Source organism: Danio rerio, chromosome 8 (assembly GCF_049306965.1).
Source record: "Danio rerio strain Tuebingen ecotype United States chromosome 8, GRCz12tu, whole genome shotgun sequence".
In the NCBI taxonomy this organism is placed as follows: domain Eukaryota; kingdom Metazoa; phylum Chordata; class Actinopteri; order Cypriniformes; family Danionidae; genus Danio; species Danio rerio.
Genome location: NC_133183.1, coordinates 37,160,821 through 37,177,676, shown reverse-complemented (window position 1 = coordinate 37,177,676; position 16,856 = coordinate 37,160,821). Strand labels below are relative to the sequence as shown.

Here is a 16,856-nt window from a genome sequence, read left to right as displayed (position 1 = left end):
AAAAAAAAAAACTCCATCGGCACTGGTAACTATGAAAAACACGACTGAGCACTAATGGTACACTCAACAATTTACACTGACATTTGAAGGATCACCTGACATTAAAGACTGACGTAAGAACGCTGGAGGAACATCAAATTTTAACACGGAAGAGTTTTTTTTGTCTCTCTCAAATTAAAGCAATATTTCTTAATCTTGTTGTTTTTTTTGTTTTGTTTTTTTTTACTGTACAGTTGCCCCAGGTGTTTATCAGGTGTGATGCCTGCTCATCTGACCTTTGACCTCGGCACTCAACTGCTGCCAGTTTTCTTTCAATGCCATGAGATTTCTGAATTCTACATGCAGGAACCGATGCATTCCTTTTTTTTCCTTTTTTTTTTTTAAACAAAACAGATATGGCAGACACGGCCAAACATTGAAACTTTGGAGGGCATTGAGGGGAAAAAAAAGCACAATATCATCAAGGGGAATAAAAGGTTTGATCAAAGCGTGCGTTTACACACGTTCATTTAAATATGGACAAAACCAACATTGGGTTATTTTTGTTATTAGATTTAAAATGCACGGACCCTATTTGACCCAGTGTTCATATATACATATGTTTTTATGAATGAATATTTTTGCATATAAAAGATAATAAAAGACTGACTAGACAGATTAGATAGTTTAATAGACAGATTGACACGTGTAGTCATTCGTTCCTGTGTATTTGATGACTAGCTTCCAGCAGTATCTGGCTGCAGACTTGCATGCAATCTGAGACACAAAGCACTCAGCGGAGCTAGTGAGGTCACTGTGAGAGGCGGGGTTAGGGGTGCACACTCACTGACAGCCTAGATTTAGCCTGGTTTTAACCAAGCCGTCTATTAGACTTTTAACCCTTATGTATTGTTCATATTGTTCAAGTGGCTGTTTTTGCCCCCAATGACCTCCATTATAACTAAACTTGTTTTAATTGCAAAGCCATGACACCAGATAGTAACTCATTCTTTATTGTTGGTGGTTTCCCTGTTGGGATGAGATAAAATGAGTCATTTTTACTTTTGATGGTCAGTTGGCACCTTTAAACACCCCAAAAAAATGCTTGCTGGGATGGTACCAAGAGGCTGTGCTCACTTCTGGACAGAGGGGGTGTAGACTTGCAGCTAGTGCCGATAAGTGGTGCAGACGCTGAGGCTGTTCTGTATGCGAGTGTTGAGGTTTTGAAACATCAGCTGACAGCGTGTAGGTAGAGAGTAGCAGGTTCTGGGAGTAGATGAGCTTGTCACCGGTGTAGACTTTGACCGACTTGTGAAGTTACTCACAAGACCTCCGCTTATGGGACATTACCATTCAAATGAAACGTTTCCAGCAGAATATGACGCTTCAAAAAACTCCATCGGCACTGGTAACTATGAAAAACACAACTGAGCACTAATAGTGTACTCAACACTTTACACTGACATTTGAAGGATCACCTGACATTAAAGACTGAAGTAAGAACGCTGAAAAAAACCCATCAGATTTTAGCCCAGAAGAGTTTCTCTTTTCCTAAATTAAAGCAAAACTTCATGATATTGTGTTTATGAATTCATTCGTGTGTGTGTGTGTGTGTGTGTGTGTGTATGTGTGTGTTGCACTGCTGGAGTGAAGGTTAACCAGTCCACACAGTTCATGCGGCTATAATCTTTATTATCTTTTATTAATAAACTATGTACAATATTTACACGTCGGCTCCAGGTCTCTTGGATGAAGGTCTCTCAGCGACGTGGTCTCTTCTGGTCGCCGCGCGTCTCTGGTGAAGATGGGGAGCGGGACCGTTTCCCTCCGGCGTCCCGGACCGAAGATGCCGCACCTGCTGAGGACGAGGAGGGCAAAGGCTCGGTCTGGCAGGAGAAGGACGGCCTCTTTCTCTTCTCAGCAGCATAGGCCTCACTGAACAGATCGAGCGCAAACACACACAAGCAGACATCATGTGAGATTTGGACAAACACTAGAACATGCGGCTATGCCAAGTACAGTTTACTCACGCGTCTATGATGGGAATGACGTATCGGCCGCTGCCGTCTATCATGACTCCCTTTCGGTCTGGGTCGTCCACCTCCAACAGGAAGCTGCGGGGAATCCCTGTGCTCTTCCGGATGCGCTTGTGCGGCGCGGAGCGGCTGCCCTGTGAATTGAGGAGTGACAGTCAAACTCTGAGCAAACAATCTGACTGATGAGGACAAGAGCTCAAGTTCACAGCAACCGTGAGCTTGGAAAACCCAGTTACCACATTAGTGGGGCAGTGCCTAATGTGGTGTCCCGGGATCCCAAGCAGCCTCATGGCCTCACTAGTGAACATCAGAACCATGAGAATCAGCTCAGACATCTCTCACAAAGCAAACCTGTCAGTGTCTGAACGCTCACCTGCTGGAGTAGTAGCACAGGCTGGACTGGTACATCACCGCTTTCAGCTTGTCCTCCTCTGACGCCTTTGCCTCAGCCAGATTCTCAGTCTGTTTCACAGGCATTTGCACATTTGAATCTTTTTCACCCTCAACCCTTCAAACAATCTCAAATCTCCCTAAGAAGCTGAGTGCGTGTGCGTATATTGTGTGCTTTACATTGCGTTTTGCTATTGTGCTATTCATTTGTTCAATACCTTCAACAACTGCTCCAGTGAGAGGAGTGAAGGATCAGCTCTAGGTGAAGGTTCACGCCAGCGTCCAGCTTGATGTCTGCAAAACAAAGGAGCTTGTGTGACTAAAACACCAGGGACAGACCAGGAGTCTTCATATAACATCTAACAGAGGACGCGTGTGCTCATTTCACAGCACTTACCCAACAAATCTTCTGTTTGAGGACTTCAGTCCCGCCGCAGGGATCCGTCTGATGATGACCGACGTGTTTTTAGGGATGAGAGCATCATCTGTGTATTCTGACAGCAAAATAAAATCAGAATCAGCACATAATTATGGAGCACGGTATACTTTGAGAGCCATTAGCCTTTTAAAACAGCCAAAACATCCCTACATGTCAGCATCAGCACCACCTTACAGCTTCCAGAAGTGTCTGATGTAACGCATCTAATGTTAGCGTAGAACAGTTGAAGTGTCTTTTCCTCAACTCACCTTCATCCGTCTGGGCGTTGCTGATCTTCAGCTGGCAGAACTTCAGCCTCTTGCTCCTCATGATCTGCCGCTTCAGCTCCCCCGCGCTGATGTTGAGGCCTTCAAACTGGAGCGAGTCGTAGGTGAGTCGACTCTGGAACCTGTAGTGAACACAAGACATACTGAACACAAACACAAAGCACAGCGTAATAAAAAGGGTCAAACCTGAGTGATGGGAACAGCAGGCGATCAATCGACGTATCCAACGATCAATAATATCGATAATCTGGAAAAATTGTCACGGAGGACGCAGAGATCAGATGCCAATCGACACAGCGAGATTCAAACAACACCCACAGGACGGTTGTCATGGATGCTGATGATGAACACGTGACGCATGCGCTGTACAACTTCCGGCAATATTATCATTATTAATATTAATTTTATTGATAGTAGTAGTAAAATCATTGCGATAAGTATAATAAAATAAACAGCAGAACAGTTGGCCATCTCTGAATAATACACAGCGACGTTTCCCTGCACGAACGATTCAGGCCTTCGCCAAGAAGACTCGGGTGAGTCGATGATTCAGGGATTGATTCAACTGTCCGTTCATCCTATTGGCTTCTTTGGCTGAATGAATCGTTCAATGCTTTACTCAAATAAAGCGGCCTCTTGCTGCCACCTATTGGGGGTTTGCTTTTTTGTTTTCAAAAGTACTTTGACACTTTTTTAAAGGCACCTTTAAGTTCATTTTTGCACAAAAGCTCGTCTCTGTGCGTTCCAAATGGTTTGAAATTTCCTTAGCACATGGTTTTCTTGATGCGTTTGAAATTTTCAATGTAAATCCACTCGTACTTGCATTTGATCTTTATTATGCCTTAAAATCAAAACTATACTAAAGGTGTCTTATCCAAATGCAGATTTTCATTCAAAACGTTATGACAGAACCATATTACTTTACAGTGGCCCATGGATATATATATATATATGTGTGTGTGTGTGTGTTGCTTGTTTCTTATTTACCCATGCAGTGACTTTTAGGCATAAATACTATGTAGGCTTGCTAAAGGGTTGCATGAGAAATGTCATCATCGTGAGAGCTTGACTTTTTTTTTGTCGCTGCCTTTAGTTGTGGTGAAATGAGATGCATCATGTCGTTTATCTGTTTGTGCAGTCTGTACCTTCATTTCTGAATCGTGTGGCATCGTACTTGAAGCCAAGTCATTTAGCCCAAGGCATAGTTGTCTTAGAATGAGTAGTTTGCTGATCAAATTCCACATTTTGATGAGGCAAAACACATCTTGGATGTTTTAATTACTATTTTAGGTGAAAAACAAAACAATGAGATTTGTGTAAAATCTAAAGTTAACCAAGTCCAGCCCGCCATCTTGTCCTGCCTCTCAGTTCTCTTAAGCCTTGGGCCGGCTCTGTGAAGTGGCCTCTTTTGGGCTCATCATTGAAGACCGGACGAGCTGCAACATTTCGTTCTGCCAGGTTCTGGGAGTAGATGAGCATGTCATCGGTCTAGACTATGGTCAACTTGTGAAGTTACTCATACACCTCCGCTCATGGCATATTACCATTAAAATGAAACTTTTCCAGCAGAATATGACGCTCTAAAAAAAAAAACTCCATCGGCACTGGTAACTATGAAAAACACGACTGAGCACTAATGGTACACTCAACAATTTACACTGACATTTGAAGGATCACCTGACATTATTCAATTCAATTCAATTCAGCTTTATTTGTATAGCGCTTTTACAATGTAGATTGTGTCAAAGCAGCTTCACATAAATGGTCATAGTAACTGGAACAGTGTGGTTCAGTAACTGGAACAGTGTAGTTCAGTTTTTAGTGTTTAAGTTCAGTTCAGTTTAGCTCAGTTCAGTGTGATTTAATCATTACTGAGAGTTCAAACACTGAAGAGCCAATTCATCGATGCGTAGCTTTACCAATCCTGAACCATGCGAGGCAGTGGCTACAGCGGAGAGGGAAAAAAAACTTCACTTGATGGGAGTGAAGAAAAAAAAACTTGAGAGAACCAGACTCAGTTGGGCACGACCATTTTAATTTCTCCGCTGGCCAAAAGTCTAGTGCAGAACTTCATTCGTCGTGGTTTAGGCTGGAAGATGGCCTCAGCGAAGACTCGTCTGTCCCTGGAGCGTCGCTGGAATCAGACTCATGTTCTCCACTCCCCACGACCATCAGCGCAGCAGCAGCTCAGGATATGGCCTGGTCCCGGATATGGAATCCTTGGGATCATCACGTCGCTGGTCTTGGATCCAATCAGTGACTCCGCATAATCTGAGGACCTCGGGATGAGTATCCCCAGGTGAAAATAGAGAATAAAGAAAATAATTAGCGTAGCTGCTGTTCATAGTGTATATAAGCAAGATGTAGAAGCCAGTGTGGAACCCGCTAGGTGATGCATTGAGTGTATGCTTTACTAAACAGATAGGTCTTTAATCTAGTTTTGAACTGGGAGAGTGTGTCTGAGCCTCGGACGTTATCAGGAAGGCTATTCCAGAGTGTAGGAGCCATGAAAGAGAAGGCTCGACCTCCTTTACTTGATTTTGCTATTCTAGGTACTACCAGAAGCCCTGAATTTTGAGATCTTAAAGAGCGAGTTGGTTTGTAGCGAGACAGAAGGTTGGTTAGATTAACAGGAGCTAGATTATTTAGAGCTTTATAGGTGAGAAGTAATATTTTAAATTCAATACGAAACTTAACAGGCAGCCAGTGTAAGGAGGATAAAATTGGGGTTATATGATCATATTCTCTAGACCTGGTCAGAACTCTGGCTGCTGCATTTTGTACTAATTGAAGTTTGTTAATAGAGGATGCTGGGCAGCCAGCAAATAGAGCATTACAGTAATCCAGTCTTGAAGTCATAAAAGCATGGACTAGCTTTTCTGCATCTGAGATGGATAGCATATTTCGTAATTTAGCGATATTTCTCAGATGAAAGAAGGCAGTTTTAGTGACATGGGATATATGGTTTTTAAAAGTTAGATTGCTGTCAAATATGACACCCAAATCTTTTATAGTAGAGCTAAAGCTAACTTTGTATCCTTCTAATTGTAAATTGAGTTGCGAGATCTGCTGTGTGCAAGATTTAGGCCCAATAAGTAACAATTCTGTTTTGTCGGAGTTTAAGAGAAGAAAATTGTTGGTCATCCAGTCTTTGATGTCTTTGATACACTCAGTTAGTTTAGAAAGTTTAGACGTCTCGTCAGGTTTAGTTGAAATATATAATTGAGTATCATCTGCATAGCAGTGAAAGCTGATCCCATGTCTTCTAATAATGTCTCCCAGAGGTAGCATATAAATTGTAAACAGTAAAGGGCCTAAAACTGATCCTTGAGGCACCCCATACTTTACTGGGCAGATTTGTGAAGGCTGTCCATTAAGATTCACAAACTGGTAGCGGTCAGTTAAGTATGACTTAAACCATTGTATAGCCTGTCCCTGGACACCTGTAGACTTTAAGCGATTTATGAGGATATTGTGGTCTATGGTATCAAATGCCGCACTAAGATCGAGTAAAACTAATAGCGAGACGCACCCTCGGTCAGCAGTTAAGAGTAAATCGTTGGTTATTTTCACTAAGGCGGTTTCTGTACTGTGGTGAGCCCTGAAACCTGACTGAAACACTTAAAAAATATTGTTCGTCTGCAGAAAAGAGCATAATTGAGTGGAAACAACTTTTTCTAGTATTTTAGACATAAATGGAAGATTTGAAATAGGCCTATAGTTAGCTAAGTTGTTGGTGTCTAGTTGCGGTTTCTTAATAATAGGCTTAATAACAGCTAGCTTGTAAGAGTTTGGAACATGGCCTATAGATAAAGAAGAGTTGATAATGTTAAGAAGAGGTTCTCCTATAGCAGGTAGCAGCTCTTTCAGTAATTTTGTTGGAATTGAGTCCAGCATACACGTAGCTGGTTTAGAGCTATTTATAATTTTTACTAACTCTTCATGTTCTATGATTTTGAAGCAGTGTAGGTTATTATTATGATTTAATGAAATATTTACAGGATTTGGAGTATAAGCCGGTGCAGAAAGTTTGGCATCTCCTTTTTTTTGTCTAAAGCCTTCTATTTTATTACTGAAAAAATTCATGAAGTCATCACTACTAATTTGCGGTGGAGTAGTTTGTTCCAAGGATGACCGATTATTAGCTAATTTAGAGATGGTGTTAAATAAAAATCTAGGATTGTTATGATTATTTTCTATCAGTTTGCGCAGGTGTTCGGTCCTGGCAGATTTTAGAGCCCTCCTATAGCTGGACATACTGTCTTTGTACGCAATTCTAAAGACCTCTAAATTAGTTTTTTTCCATTTACGTTCCAGGGCGCGGGTTGCTGTTTTGAGCGCACGAGTATGACTATTATACCATGGTATAGTTTTAATCTCTCTAGCCTTTTTTAATTTGATGGGTGCCACAGTATTTAGTGTGCTAGTAAAGATGGCATCCATACTGCTGGTTACTACATCAAGATCATTTGAGTTTGCGGGTGCATTACGAAATAAAGAAAGATCAGGTAAGTTATTGATAAATTCATCTTTAGTTGACGGAACAATAGTTCTACCAGGGCGGAGTATTGGAGCGGGTTTGCTGATTTCAGGTAAACACAGCTTATATAGTAAGAGGTAGTGATCTGTAATATCATCACTTTGTGGTATAATGTCTACGTCAATAACCTCGATTCCATAAGACAGAATTAGATCTAATGTATGCTTTAAGCGATGGGTTGGGCCCACAACGTTTTGCTTTATCCCAAGTGAGTGTATTAAATCCATAAACGCGAGACCTAATGTATCATTAGCGTCATCTATGTGGATGTTAAAGTCACCTACAATTAGCATTTTATCAGTTTTGACTAGTAAGTCAGAAATAAAATCAGAAAATTCTTTTAGAAATTTGACATAGGGTCCTGGGGGTCTATATATGGTGATTAAAGCGAGAGATAACATAGGTTTTTGTATAGTATCTGGAAGCTGAACATTAAGCGATAATACTTCAAAGGAGCTAAACATAAGTCCGTTTCTCTGTTTAATATTAAGGAAATCACTAAAGATTGATGCAACTCCACCACCACGACCAGTTTGACGAGCCTCATGTTTATATAAGAATCCTGGAGGAGTTGCTTCATTTAAGCTAATATAGTCATTTTGTTTCAGCCAGGTTTCAGTGAGACAGAGTGCATTAAGATTGTTTGACTGAAGTAAGAACGCTGGAGGAACATCAAATTTTAACACGGAAGAGTTTTTTTTGTCTCTCTCAAATTAAAGCAATATTTCTTAATCTTGTTTTGTTTTTTTTGTTTTTTTACTGTACAGTTGCCCCAGGTGTTTATCAGGTGTGATGCCTGCTCATCTGACCTTTGACCTCGGCACTCAACTGCTGCCAGTTTTCTTTCAATGCCATGAGATTTCTGAATTCTACATGCAGGAACCGATGCATTCTTTTTTTTCCTTTTTTCTTTTTAAACAAAACAGATATGGCAGACACGGCCAAACATTGAAACTTTGGAGGGCATTGAGGGAAAAAAAAAAGCACAATATCATCAAGGGGAATAAAAGGTTTGATCAAAGCGTGCGTTTACACACGTTCATTTAAATATGGACAAAACCAACATTGGGTTATTTTTGTTATTAGATTTAAAATGCACGGACCCTATTTGACCCAGTGTTCAAATATACATATGTTTTTATGAATGAATATTTTTGCATATAAAAGATAATAAAAGACTGACTAGACAGATTAGATAGTTTAATAGACAGATTGACACGTGTAGTCATTCGTTCCTGTGTATTTGATGACTAGCTTCCAGCAGTATCTGGCTGCAGACTTGCATGCAATCTGAGACACAAAGCACTCAGCGGAGCTAGTGAGGTCACTGTGAGAGGCGGGGTTAGGGGTGCACACTCACTGACAGCCTAGATTTAGCCTGGTTTTAACCAAGCCATCTATTAGACTTTTAACCCTTATGTATTGTTCATAATGTTCAAGTGGCTGTTTTTGCCCCCAATGACCTCCATTATAACTAAACTTGTTTTTATTGCAAAGCCATGACACCAGATAGTAACTCATTCTTTATTGTTGGTGGTTTCCCTGTTGGGATGAGATAAAATGAGTCATTTTTACTTTTGATGGTCAGTTGGCACCTTTAAACACCCCAAAAAAATGCTTGCTGGGATGGTACCAAGAGGCTGTGCTCACTTCTGGACAGAGGGGGTGTAGACTTGCAGCTAGTGCCGATAAGTGGTGCAGACGCTGAGGCTGTTCTGTACGCGAGTGTTGAGGTTTTGAAACATCAGCTGACAACGTGTAGGTAGAGAGTAGCAGGTTCTGGGAGTAGATGAGCTTGTCACCGGTGTAGACTTTGACCGACTTGTGAAGTTACTCACAAGACCTCCGCTTATGGGACATTACCATTCAAATGAAACGTTTCCAGCAGAATATGACGCTTTAAAAAACTCCATCGGCACTGGTAACTATGAAAAACACGACTGAGCACTAATAGTGTACTCAACACTTTACACTGACATTTGAAGGATCACCTGACATTAAAGACTGAAGTAAGAACGCTGAAAAAAACCCATCAGATTTTAGCCCAGAAGAGTTTCTCTTTTCCTAAATTAAAGCAAAACTTCATAATATTGTGTTTATGAATTCATTCGTGTGTGTGTGTGTGTGTGTGTGTGTGTGTGTGTGTGTGTGTTGCACTGCTGGAGTGAAGGTTAACCAGTCCACACAGTTCATGCGGCTATAATCTTTATTATCTTTTATTAATAAACTATGTACAATATTTACACGTCGGCTCCAGGTCTCTTGGATGAAGGTCTCTCAGCGACGTGGTCTCTTCTGGTCGCCGCGCGTCTCTGGTGAAGATGGGGAGCGGGACCGTTTCCCTCCGGCGTCCCGGACCGAAGATGCCGCACCTGCTGAGGACGAGGAGGGCAAAGGCTCGGTCTGGCAGGAGAAGGACGGCCTCTTTCTCTTCTCAGCAGCATAGGCCTCACTGAACAGATCGAGCGCAAACACACACAAGCAGACATCATGTGAGATTTGGACAAACACTAGAACATGCGGCTATGCCAAGTACAGTTTACTCACGCGTCTATGATGGGAATGACGTATCTGCCGCTGCCGTCTATCATGACTCCCTTTCGGTCTGGGTCGTCCACCTCCAACAGGAAGCTGCGGGGAATCCCTGTGCTCTTCCGGATGCGCTTGTGCGGCGCGGAGCGGCTGCCCTGTGAATTGAGGAGTGACAGTCAAACTCTGAGCAAACAATCTGACTGATGAGGACAAGAGCTCAAGTTCACAGCAACCGTGAGCTTGGAAAACCCAGTTACCACATTAGTGGGGCAGTGCCTAATGTGGTGTCCCGGGATCCCAAGCAGCCTCATGGCCTCACTAGTAAACATCAGAACCATGAGAATCAGCTCAGACATCTCTCACAAAGCAAACCTGTCAGTGTCTGAACGCTCACCTGCTGGAGTAGTAGCACAGGCTGGACTGGTACATCACCGCTTTCAGCTTGTCCTCCTCTGACGCCTTTGCCTCAGCCAGATTCTCAGTCTGTTTCACAGGCATTTGCACATTTGAATCTTTTTCACCCTCAACCCTTCAAACAATCTCAAATCTCCCTAAGAAGCTGAGTGCGTGTGCGTATATTGTGTGCTTTACATTGCGTTTTGCTATTGTGCTATTCATTTGTTCAATACCTTCAACAACTGCTCCAGTGAGAGGAGTGAAGGATCAGCTCTAGGTGAAGGTTCACGCCAGCGTCCAGCTTGATGTCTGCAAAACAAAGGAGCTTGTGTGACTAAAACACCAGGGACAGACCAGGAGTCTTCATATAACATCTAACAGAGGACGCGTGTGCTCATTTCACAGCACTTACCCAACAAATCTTCTGTTTGAGGACTTCAGTCCCGCCGCAGGGATCCGTCTGATGATGACCGACGTGTTTTTAGGGATGAGAGCATCATCTGTGTATTCTGACAGCAAAATAAAATCAGAATCAGCACATAATTATGGAGCACGGTATACTTTGAGAGCCATTAGCCTTTTAAAACAGCCAAAACATCCCTACATGTCAGCATCAGCACCACCTTACAGCTTCCAGAAGTGTCTGATATAACGCATCTAATGTTAGCGTAGAACAGTTGAAGTGTCTTTTCCTCAACTCACCTTCATCAGTCTGGGCGTTGCTGATCTTCAGCTGGCAGAACTTCAGCCTCTTGCTCCTCATGATCTGCCGCTTCAGCTCCCCCGCGCTGATGTTGAGGCCTTCAAACTGGAGCGAGTCGTAGGTGAGTCGACTCTGGAACCTGTAGTGAACACAAGACATACTGAACACAAACACAAAGCACAGCGTAATAAAAAGGGTCAAACCTGAGTGATGGGAACAGCAGGCGATCAATCGACGTATCCAACGATCAATAATATCGATAATCTGGAAAAATTGTCACGGAGGACGCAGAGATCAGATGCCAATCGACACAGCGAGATTCAAACAACACCCACAGGACGGTTGTCATGGATGCTGATGATGAACACGTGACGCATGCGCTGTACAACTTCCGGCAATATTATTATTCTTATTAATATTAATTTTATTGATAGTAGTAGTAAAATCATTGCGATAAGAAAACAGCAGAACAGTTGGCCATCTCTGAATAATACACAGCGACGTTTCCCTACACGAACGATTCAGGCCTTCGCCAAGAAGACTCGGGTGAGTCGATGATTCAGGGATTGATTCAACTGTCCGTTCATCCTATTGGCTTCTTTGGCTGAATGAATCGTTCAATGCTTTACTCAAATAAAGCGGCCTCTTGCTGCCACCTATTGGGGGTTTGCTTTTTTGTTTTCAAAAGTACTTTGACACTTTTTTAAAGGCACCTTTAAGTTCATTTTTGCACAAAAGCTCGTCTCTGTGCGTTCCAAATGGTTTGAAATTTCCTTAGCACATGGTTTTCTTGATGCGTTTGAAATTTTCAATGTAAATCCACTCGTACTTGCATTTGATCTTTATTATGCCTTAAAATCAAAACTATACTAAAGGTGTCTTGTCCAAATGCAGATTTTCATTCAAAACGTTATGACAGAACCATATTACTTTACAGTGGCCCATGGATATATAAATATATATATATGGGTCAGTGACAAAACAGGTTTGGCAAGATGGGAAATTTAAAAATCTTTTACAAAGTTGATTTAAAAGCATCCGTCAGATATTTTAAAATGTACAGATTGTATTCATGTTGATTTTATGTAATTAAAAATAACATTTACACCATTTTTTACAGACATTAAGACTGAATGCAACTGAAAATGTCAAATGGTGTAACTGCCAAAAATTGTGAAATATTAAATAATTTACTCCTCCTAGATGATATGCAAGTGTACACACTGAAATAAATACTTCATTTTAAAATACCACAATAACATTTATTGTATTCGCATTATCTCTAAATGTACATTTTAATGAGTTTTTGCAATATTCGGCCAGACACATGCTAAAAACACTTCTGGTTTCTAAATAATCTTTGACAAATTATGTAAAAAATGTTAAAAACTATTTTATTACACTAAACTAAGTGTTTTAATTTTAATTTCACATTATTTCCATGTACATAATTATATTTTTATGTAAAATACTGGTTACACCAATTGACAAAAACCAGTTACACCACCTGACAGTGTTGCTTCTACAGCCAAAGATTTTGAAATTGACAATTAAAATCAATTCAAATTAAGAATGAAAGTCAACAATTTCAGTGGGATTGTCATTGACAAATGTGTTTAGAACAATGAAACCAGGTTGCTGAACTTTAATACACCAAGGAATAACATCCTTTACATTAAATGTGTGGCCCTCATCATTAGAATATTAATAAACTAAAGAAACATGTTTAACATTTGACACCTTTTCCATCACTGTTTCTTTTCAGTTGGCTTAATTAAAATAAAAATAAGTAGATGATATTAGAAAAAAATCCACTATTTTACTTTTAAGCTATTTAGAAACAATTTGCCAAACACTGTACGTAAATCACTAGTACGTAAGAACTGCTGCTTACTCGTTGTTGCCTTGGTGCTGGGATTAAAGGCCAATTTTTGTAAGCATACACGACTGACTGACAACAAATAATTTCATGAGTGTATCCACAACTTATCCACAAACTATTTATTTTATACAGTTAACTTCAGAATTATGCAGAATTATTATTAGTCCCCCTGAGCTATTAGCTCCCCTGTTATTTTTTCCCCAATTTCGGTTTAACAGAGAGAAGATTTTTTCAACACATTTTCAACACATAATAGTTTTAATAACTCATCTCTAATAACTGATTTATTTTCTCTTTGCCATGATGACAGTAAATAATATTAGACTAGATATTCTTCAAGACACTTCTATACAGCTTAAAGTAGCATTTAAAGGCTTAATTAGGTTAACTAGGCAGGTTAGAGTAATTAGATAAGTTATTGTATATCCATGGTTTGTTCTGTAGACTATCGCGAGGAAAAAGCTTAAAAGGGCCAATAATTTTTACCTCAAAATGGCTTTTAAAAATTGCTTTTATTCTAGCCTAAATAAAACAAACAAGACTTTCTCCAAAAGAAAATTTTTTATCAGACATGCTGTAAAAAAACCCAAACAAAACTGATTTCAACTGCAATTCATTTGTTTAGCAACTTCTGACTTGTTCTTCACAACTTTTCATCATTAAAGTTCCTCCGAGTCACCTCCAGTTGTTAATAATAATAGTACAACAGCAAGCGCATCAAGTATGAAAACCTCCAAAACTTAAGGCTGTGTGCACTCAGTCTATAGAGGCTTGTCAACCTTATTTCATTTCCCATGTTAATTTTTTCTTTTATTTAAAAAAGAAATTCCCAAGTGCTCTTTAACAGAGAGAATATTATTGTCAACACATTTCTAAACAAAATAGTTTAAATGACTAAATTCTAATAACTGATTTCTTCCGTAATCTTTGCCATGATGACAGCACATAATATTTGACTAGATAATTTGTAAGACATTAGTATTCAGCCTAAAGTGACATTTAAAAATGTAATTAGGTTAATTAGGCAAGTAAGATCTATTGGCCAAGTCATTGGGTAACTGTGGTTTGTTCTGTATTTAAGAAGGCTAACAATATTGACCTTAAAAACTGCTTAAACATTTTAAAAACTGCTTTTATTCTATCCAAACTAAAAGAAATAAGACTTTCTCAAGAAGAAAAATAATACTTACAACATTTCAAAGGAGGGTGATACAGTGGCTAATGTGGTTAGCACAGTTGTCTCACAGCAAGAAGGTTGCTGGTTTGAGTCCAAGATGGACCAGGATGGCTTACTGTGTGGAGTTGACATGGGTTTCCTCTGGGAGCTCCAGTTTCCCCCACAGTCCAAAGACTTGCGGTATAGGTGAATTAGAAAAACTAAATTGACTGTAGTGTATGAATGTGTGTGTGAATGAGAGAGTGTGTACATTATATTGTGTGAATATAAACATGGATTAACATAAACAAAAAAAACCATTCATGTTGTGCAGTAAAATAATTTTATCCTATGTTTACAGAGCTTTAATAGTAAGGTTGTGGATTAAGCACCTATTTCTCAAACAAAAATAAATAAATAATCTACACTATGAACACAAATAGTAGTTTAATTTATGTCGCATTTTTGATCAGCATCATGAACTAATGATATTTGACTAAATTGACCCCTGACAGAAAGACTCCTGCTATATGAGTCAAATGGTGTAACCAGTTACACCCCTTGACATTTCAACTTAAAATGAAATTTGACAGGCATTATCAATAACATCTATGTAAGCACATGGGCTTGGTGGGAATATTTCAAATTTAACTTTTAAATATAATACTTATTTTTATAATTATGAACAATTATCAGTGCATTTCTGGGGTCTTACCATTTGACATGCATATCTAAGAATAGCTGGCCATACCTTAAAAAGGTCAAAGTATCTCACATTTTAAAAAGAGTTACTAACCTTTGCATGCAGCAATTAGTCTTATCAAGAGTTCTTCTCTGTGATTCAATTTCCTGTCTAACTGTCTTGTGCACAATATTAACAAAATGGCTCAATAAATAGTGGTTACACCATCTTGACATTTCAGAAATTTGAGGTGACAGAAAAAATTCCCCAAATGAATTATAATATTTAAAACAATTATATTTACCTTTATTTACTATTAAATATGTCTAATGTAAAATTATGCCAGACTAGCCGATACAATGTTTCATTGAGGCTTTCACATTTTTTAAACAAGGTAAACTATTTGGTACCAATTTCTTTTGGTTACACCACATTGACATTCTTGCAATAATCCCCTAAAAATTTTCTTAAAATGGATTAAACCCAAAAAATTAAACTTGGTCCTCAAAATAGAGAATGTATGCAAGTAATTTGCTTATTTATTTTGAAACTGTAACCTACTTGAATTTATTTAAAAGACATGGACACAAAAAAATGAGCGTCACGTCATTGACCCATATATGTGTGTGTGTGTGTGTGTGTGTGTGTGTTGCTTGTTTCTTATTTACCCATGCAGTGACTTATAGGCATAAATACTATGTAGGCTTGCTAAAGGGTTGCATGAGAAATGTCATCATCGTGAGAGCTTGACTTTTTTTTTGTCGCTGCCTTTAGTTGTGGTGAAATGAGGTGCATCATGTCGTTTATCTGTTTGTGCAGTCTGTACCTTCATTTCTGAATCGTGTGGCATCGTACTTGAAGCCAAGTCATTTAGCCCAAGGCATAGTTGTCTTAGAATGAGTAGTTTGCTGATCAAATTCCACATTTTGATGAGGCAAAACACATCTTGGATGTTTTAATTACTATTTTAGGTGGAAAAACAAAACAATGAGATTTGTGTAAAATCTAAAGTTAACCAAGTCCAGCTCGCCATCTTGTCCTGCCTCTCAGTTCTCTTAAGCCTTGGGCCGGCTCTGTGAAGTGGCCTCTTTTGGGCTCATCATTGAAGACCGGACGAGCTGCAACATTTCGTTCTGCCAGGTTCTGGGAGTAGATGAGCATGTCATCGGTCTAGACTATGGTCAACTTGTGAAGTTACTCATACACCTCCGCTCATGGCATATTACCATTAAAATGAAACTTTTCCAGCAGAATATGACGCTCTAAAAAAAAAAACTCCATCGGCACTGGTAACTATGAAAAACACGACTGAGCACTAATGGTACACTCAACAATTTACACTGACATTTGAAGGATCACCTGACATTAAAGACTGACGTAAGAACGCTGGAGGAACATCAAATTTTAACACGGAAGAGTTTTTTTGTCTCTCTCAAATTAAAGCAATATTTCTTAATCTTTTTGTTTTTTTTGTTTTTTTTTACTGTACAGTTGCCCCAGGTGTTTATCAGGTGTGATGCCTGTTCATCTGACCTTTGACCTCGGCACTCAACTGCTGCCAGTTTTCTTTCAATGCCATGAGATTTCTGAATTCTACATGCAGGAACCGATGCATTCTTTTTTTTCCTTTTTTTTTTTAAACAAAACAGATATGGCAGACACGGCCAAACATTGAAACTTTGGAGGGCATTGAGGGGAAAAAAAAGCACAATATCATCAAGGGGAATAAAAGGTTTGATCAAAGCGTGCGTTTACACACGTTCATTTAAATATGGACAAAACCAACATTGGGTTATTTTTGTTATTAGATTTAAAATGCACGGACCCTATTTGACCCAGTGTTCATATATACATA

At 39.5% G+C, this 16,856-nt stretch overlaps 2 protein-coding genes across 4 annotated transcripts; both read right to left on the bottom strand.

Annotated features, from left to right (window-relative positions):
- Window positions 1–388: 388 nt before the first annotated feature.
- Window positions 389–5,844, bottom strand: LOC141375723 (E3 ubiquitin-protein ligase RBBP6-like). 2 transcript variants are annotated; one of them, XM_073910638.1, is made up of 7 exons: window positions 3,093–4,044; window positions 2,803–2,899; window positions 2,624–2,699; window positions 2,389–2,477; window positions 2,252–2,312; window positions 2,010–2,149; window positions 389–1,914 (listed from the first exon to the last, which is right to left on the bottom strand). In XM_073910638.1, the coding sequence occupies exons 1-7, from the start codon at window positions 3,250–3,252 to the stop codon at window positions 1,740–1,742; spliced, it is 798 nt and encodes a 265-aa protein (XP_073766739.1). In that variant the 5' UTR covers window positions 3,253–4,044; the 3' UTR covers window positions 389–1,739. The 2 variants fall into 2 exon arrangements, with proteins under 2 accessions (XP_073766739.1, XP_073766740.1); XM_073910639.1 differs by lacking the exon at window positions 2,252–2,312 and having other exon boundaries at window positions 1,653–1,914; window positions 3,093–5,844.
- A 3,990-nt stretch (window positions 5,845–9,834) lies between these two features.
- LOC141375701 (E3 ubiquitin-protein ligase RBBP6-like) lies at window positions 9,835–13,348 on the bottom strand. Of its 2 annotated transcripts, XM_073910582.1 has the most exons (7): window positions 11,281–13,348; window positions 10,991–11,087; window positions 10,812–10,887; window positions 10,577–10,665; window positions 10,440–10,500; window positions 10,198–10,337; window positions 9,841–10,102 (listed from the first exon to the last, which is right to left on the bottom strand). In XM_073910582.1, exons 1-7 carry the CDS (start codon window positions 11,438–11,440, stop codon window positions 9,928–9,930), a joined length of 798 nt encoding a protein of 265 aa, XP_073766683.1. In that variant the 5' UTR covers window positions 11,441–13,348; the 3' UTR covers window positions 9,841–9,927. The 2 variants fall into 2 exon arrangements, with proteins under 2 accessions (XP_073766684.1, XP_073766683.1); XM_073910583.1 differs by lacking the exon at window positions 10,440–10,500 and having other exon boundaries at window positions 9,835–10,102.
- Between the last annotated feature and the right edge of the window lie 3,508 nt (window positions 13,349–16,856).

What these genes read in the sequence shown, in the direction of transcription:
- LOC141375723 (XM_073910638.1), bottom strand. Translation starts at nt 3,252, where the DNA reads ATGTCTTGTGTTCACTACAGGTTCCAGAGTCGACTCACCTACGACTCG. An exon ending in CACTGGAGCAGTTGTTGAAG is followed by an intron (nt 2,478 to 2,623) that starts GTATTGAACAAA and finishes CCTGTGAAACAG; the next exon opens with ACTGAGAATCTGGCTGAGGC. An exon ending in GGCACTGCCCCACTAATGTG is followed by an intron (nt 2,150 to 2,251) that starts GTAACTGGGTTT and finishes CTCAATTCACAG; the next exon opens with GGCAGCCGCTCCGCGCCGCA.
- LOC141375701 (XM_073910582.1), bottom strand. Translation starts at nt 11,440, where the DNA reads ATGTCTTGTGTTCACTACAGGTTCCAGAGTCGACTCACCTACGACTCG. An exon ending in CAACGCCCAGACTGATGAAG is followed by an intron (nt 11,088 to 11,280) that starts GTGAGTTGAGGA and finishes TTTTGCTGTCAG; the next exon opens with AATACACAGATGATGCTCTC. An exon ending in GTCATTCCCATCATAGACGC is followed by an intron (nt 10,103 to 10,197) that starts GTGAGTAAACTG and finishes CGATCTGTTCAG; the next exon opens with TGAGGCCTATGCTGCTGAGA.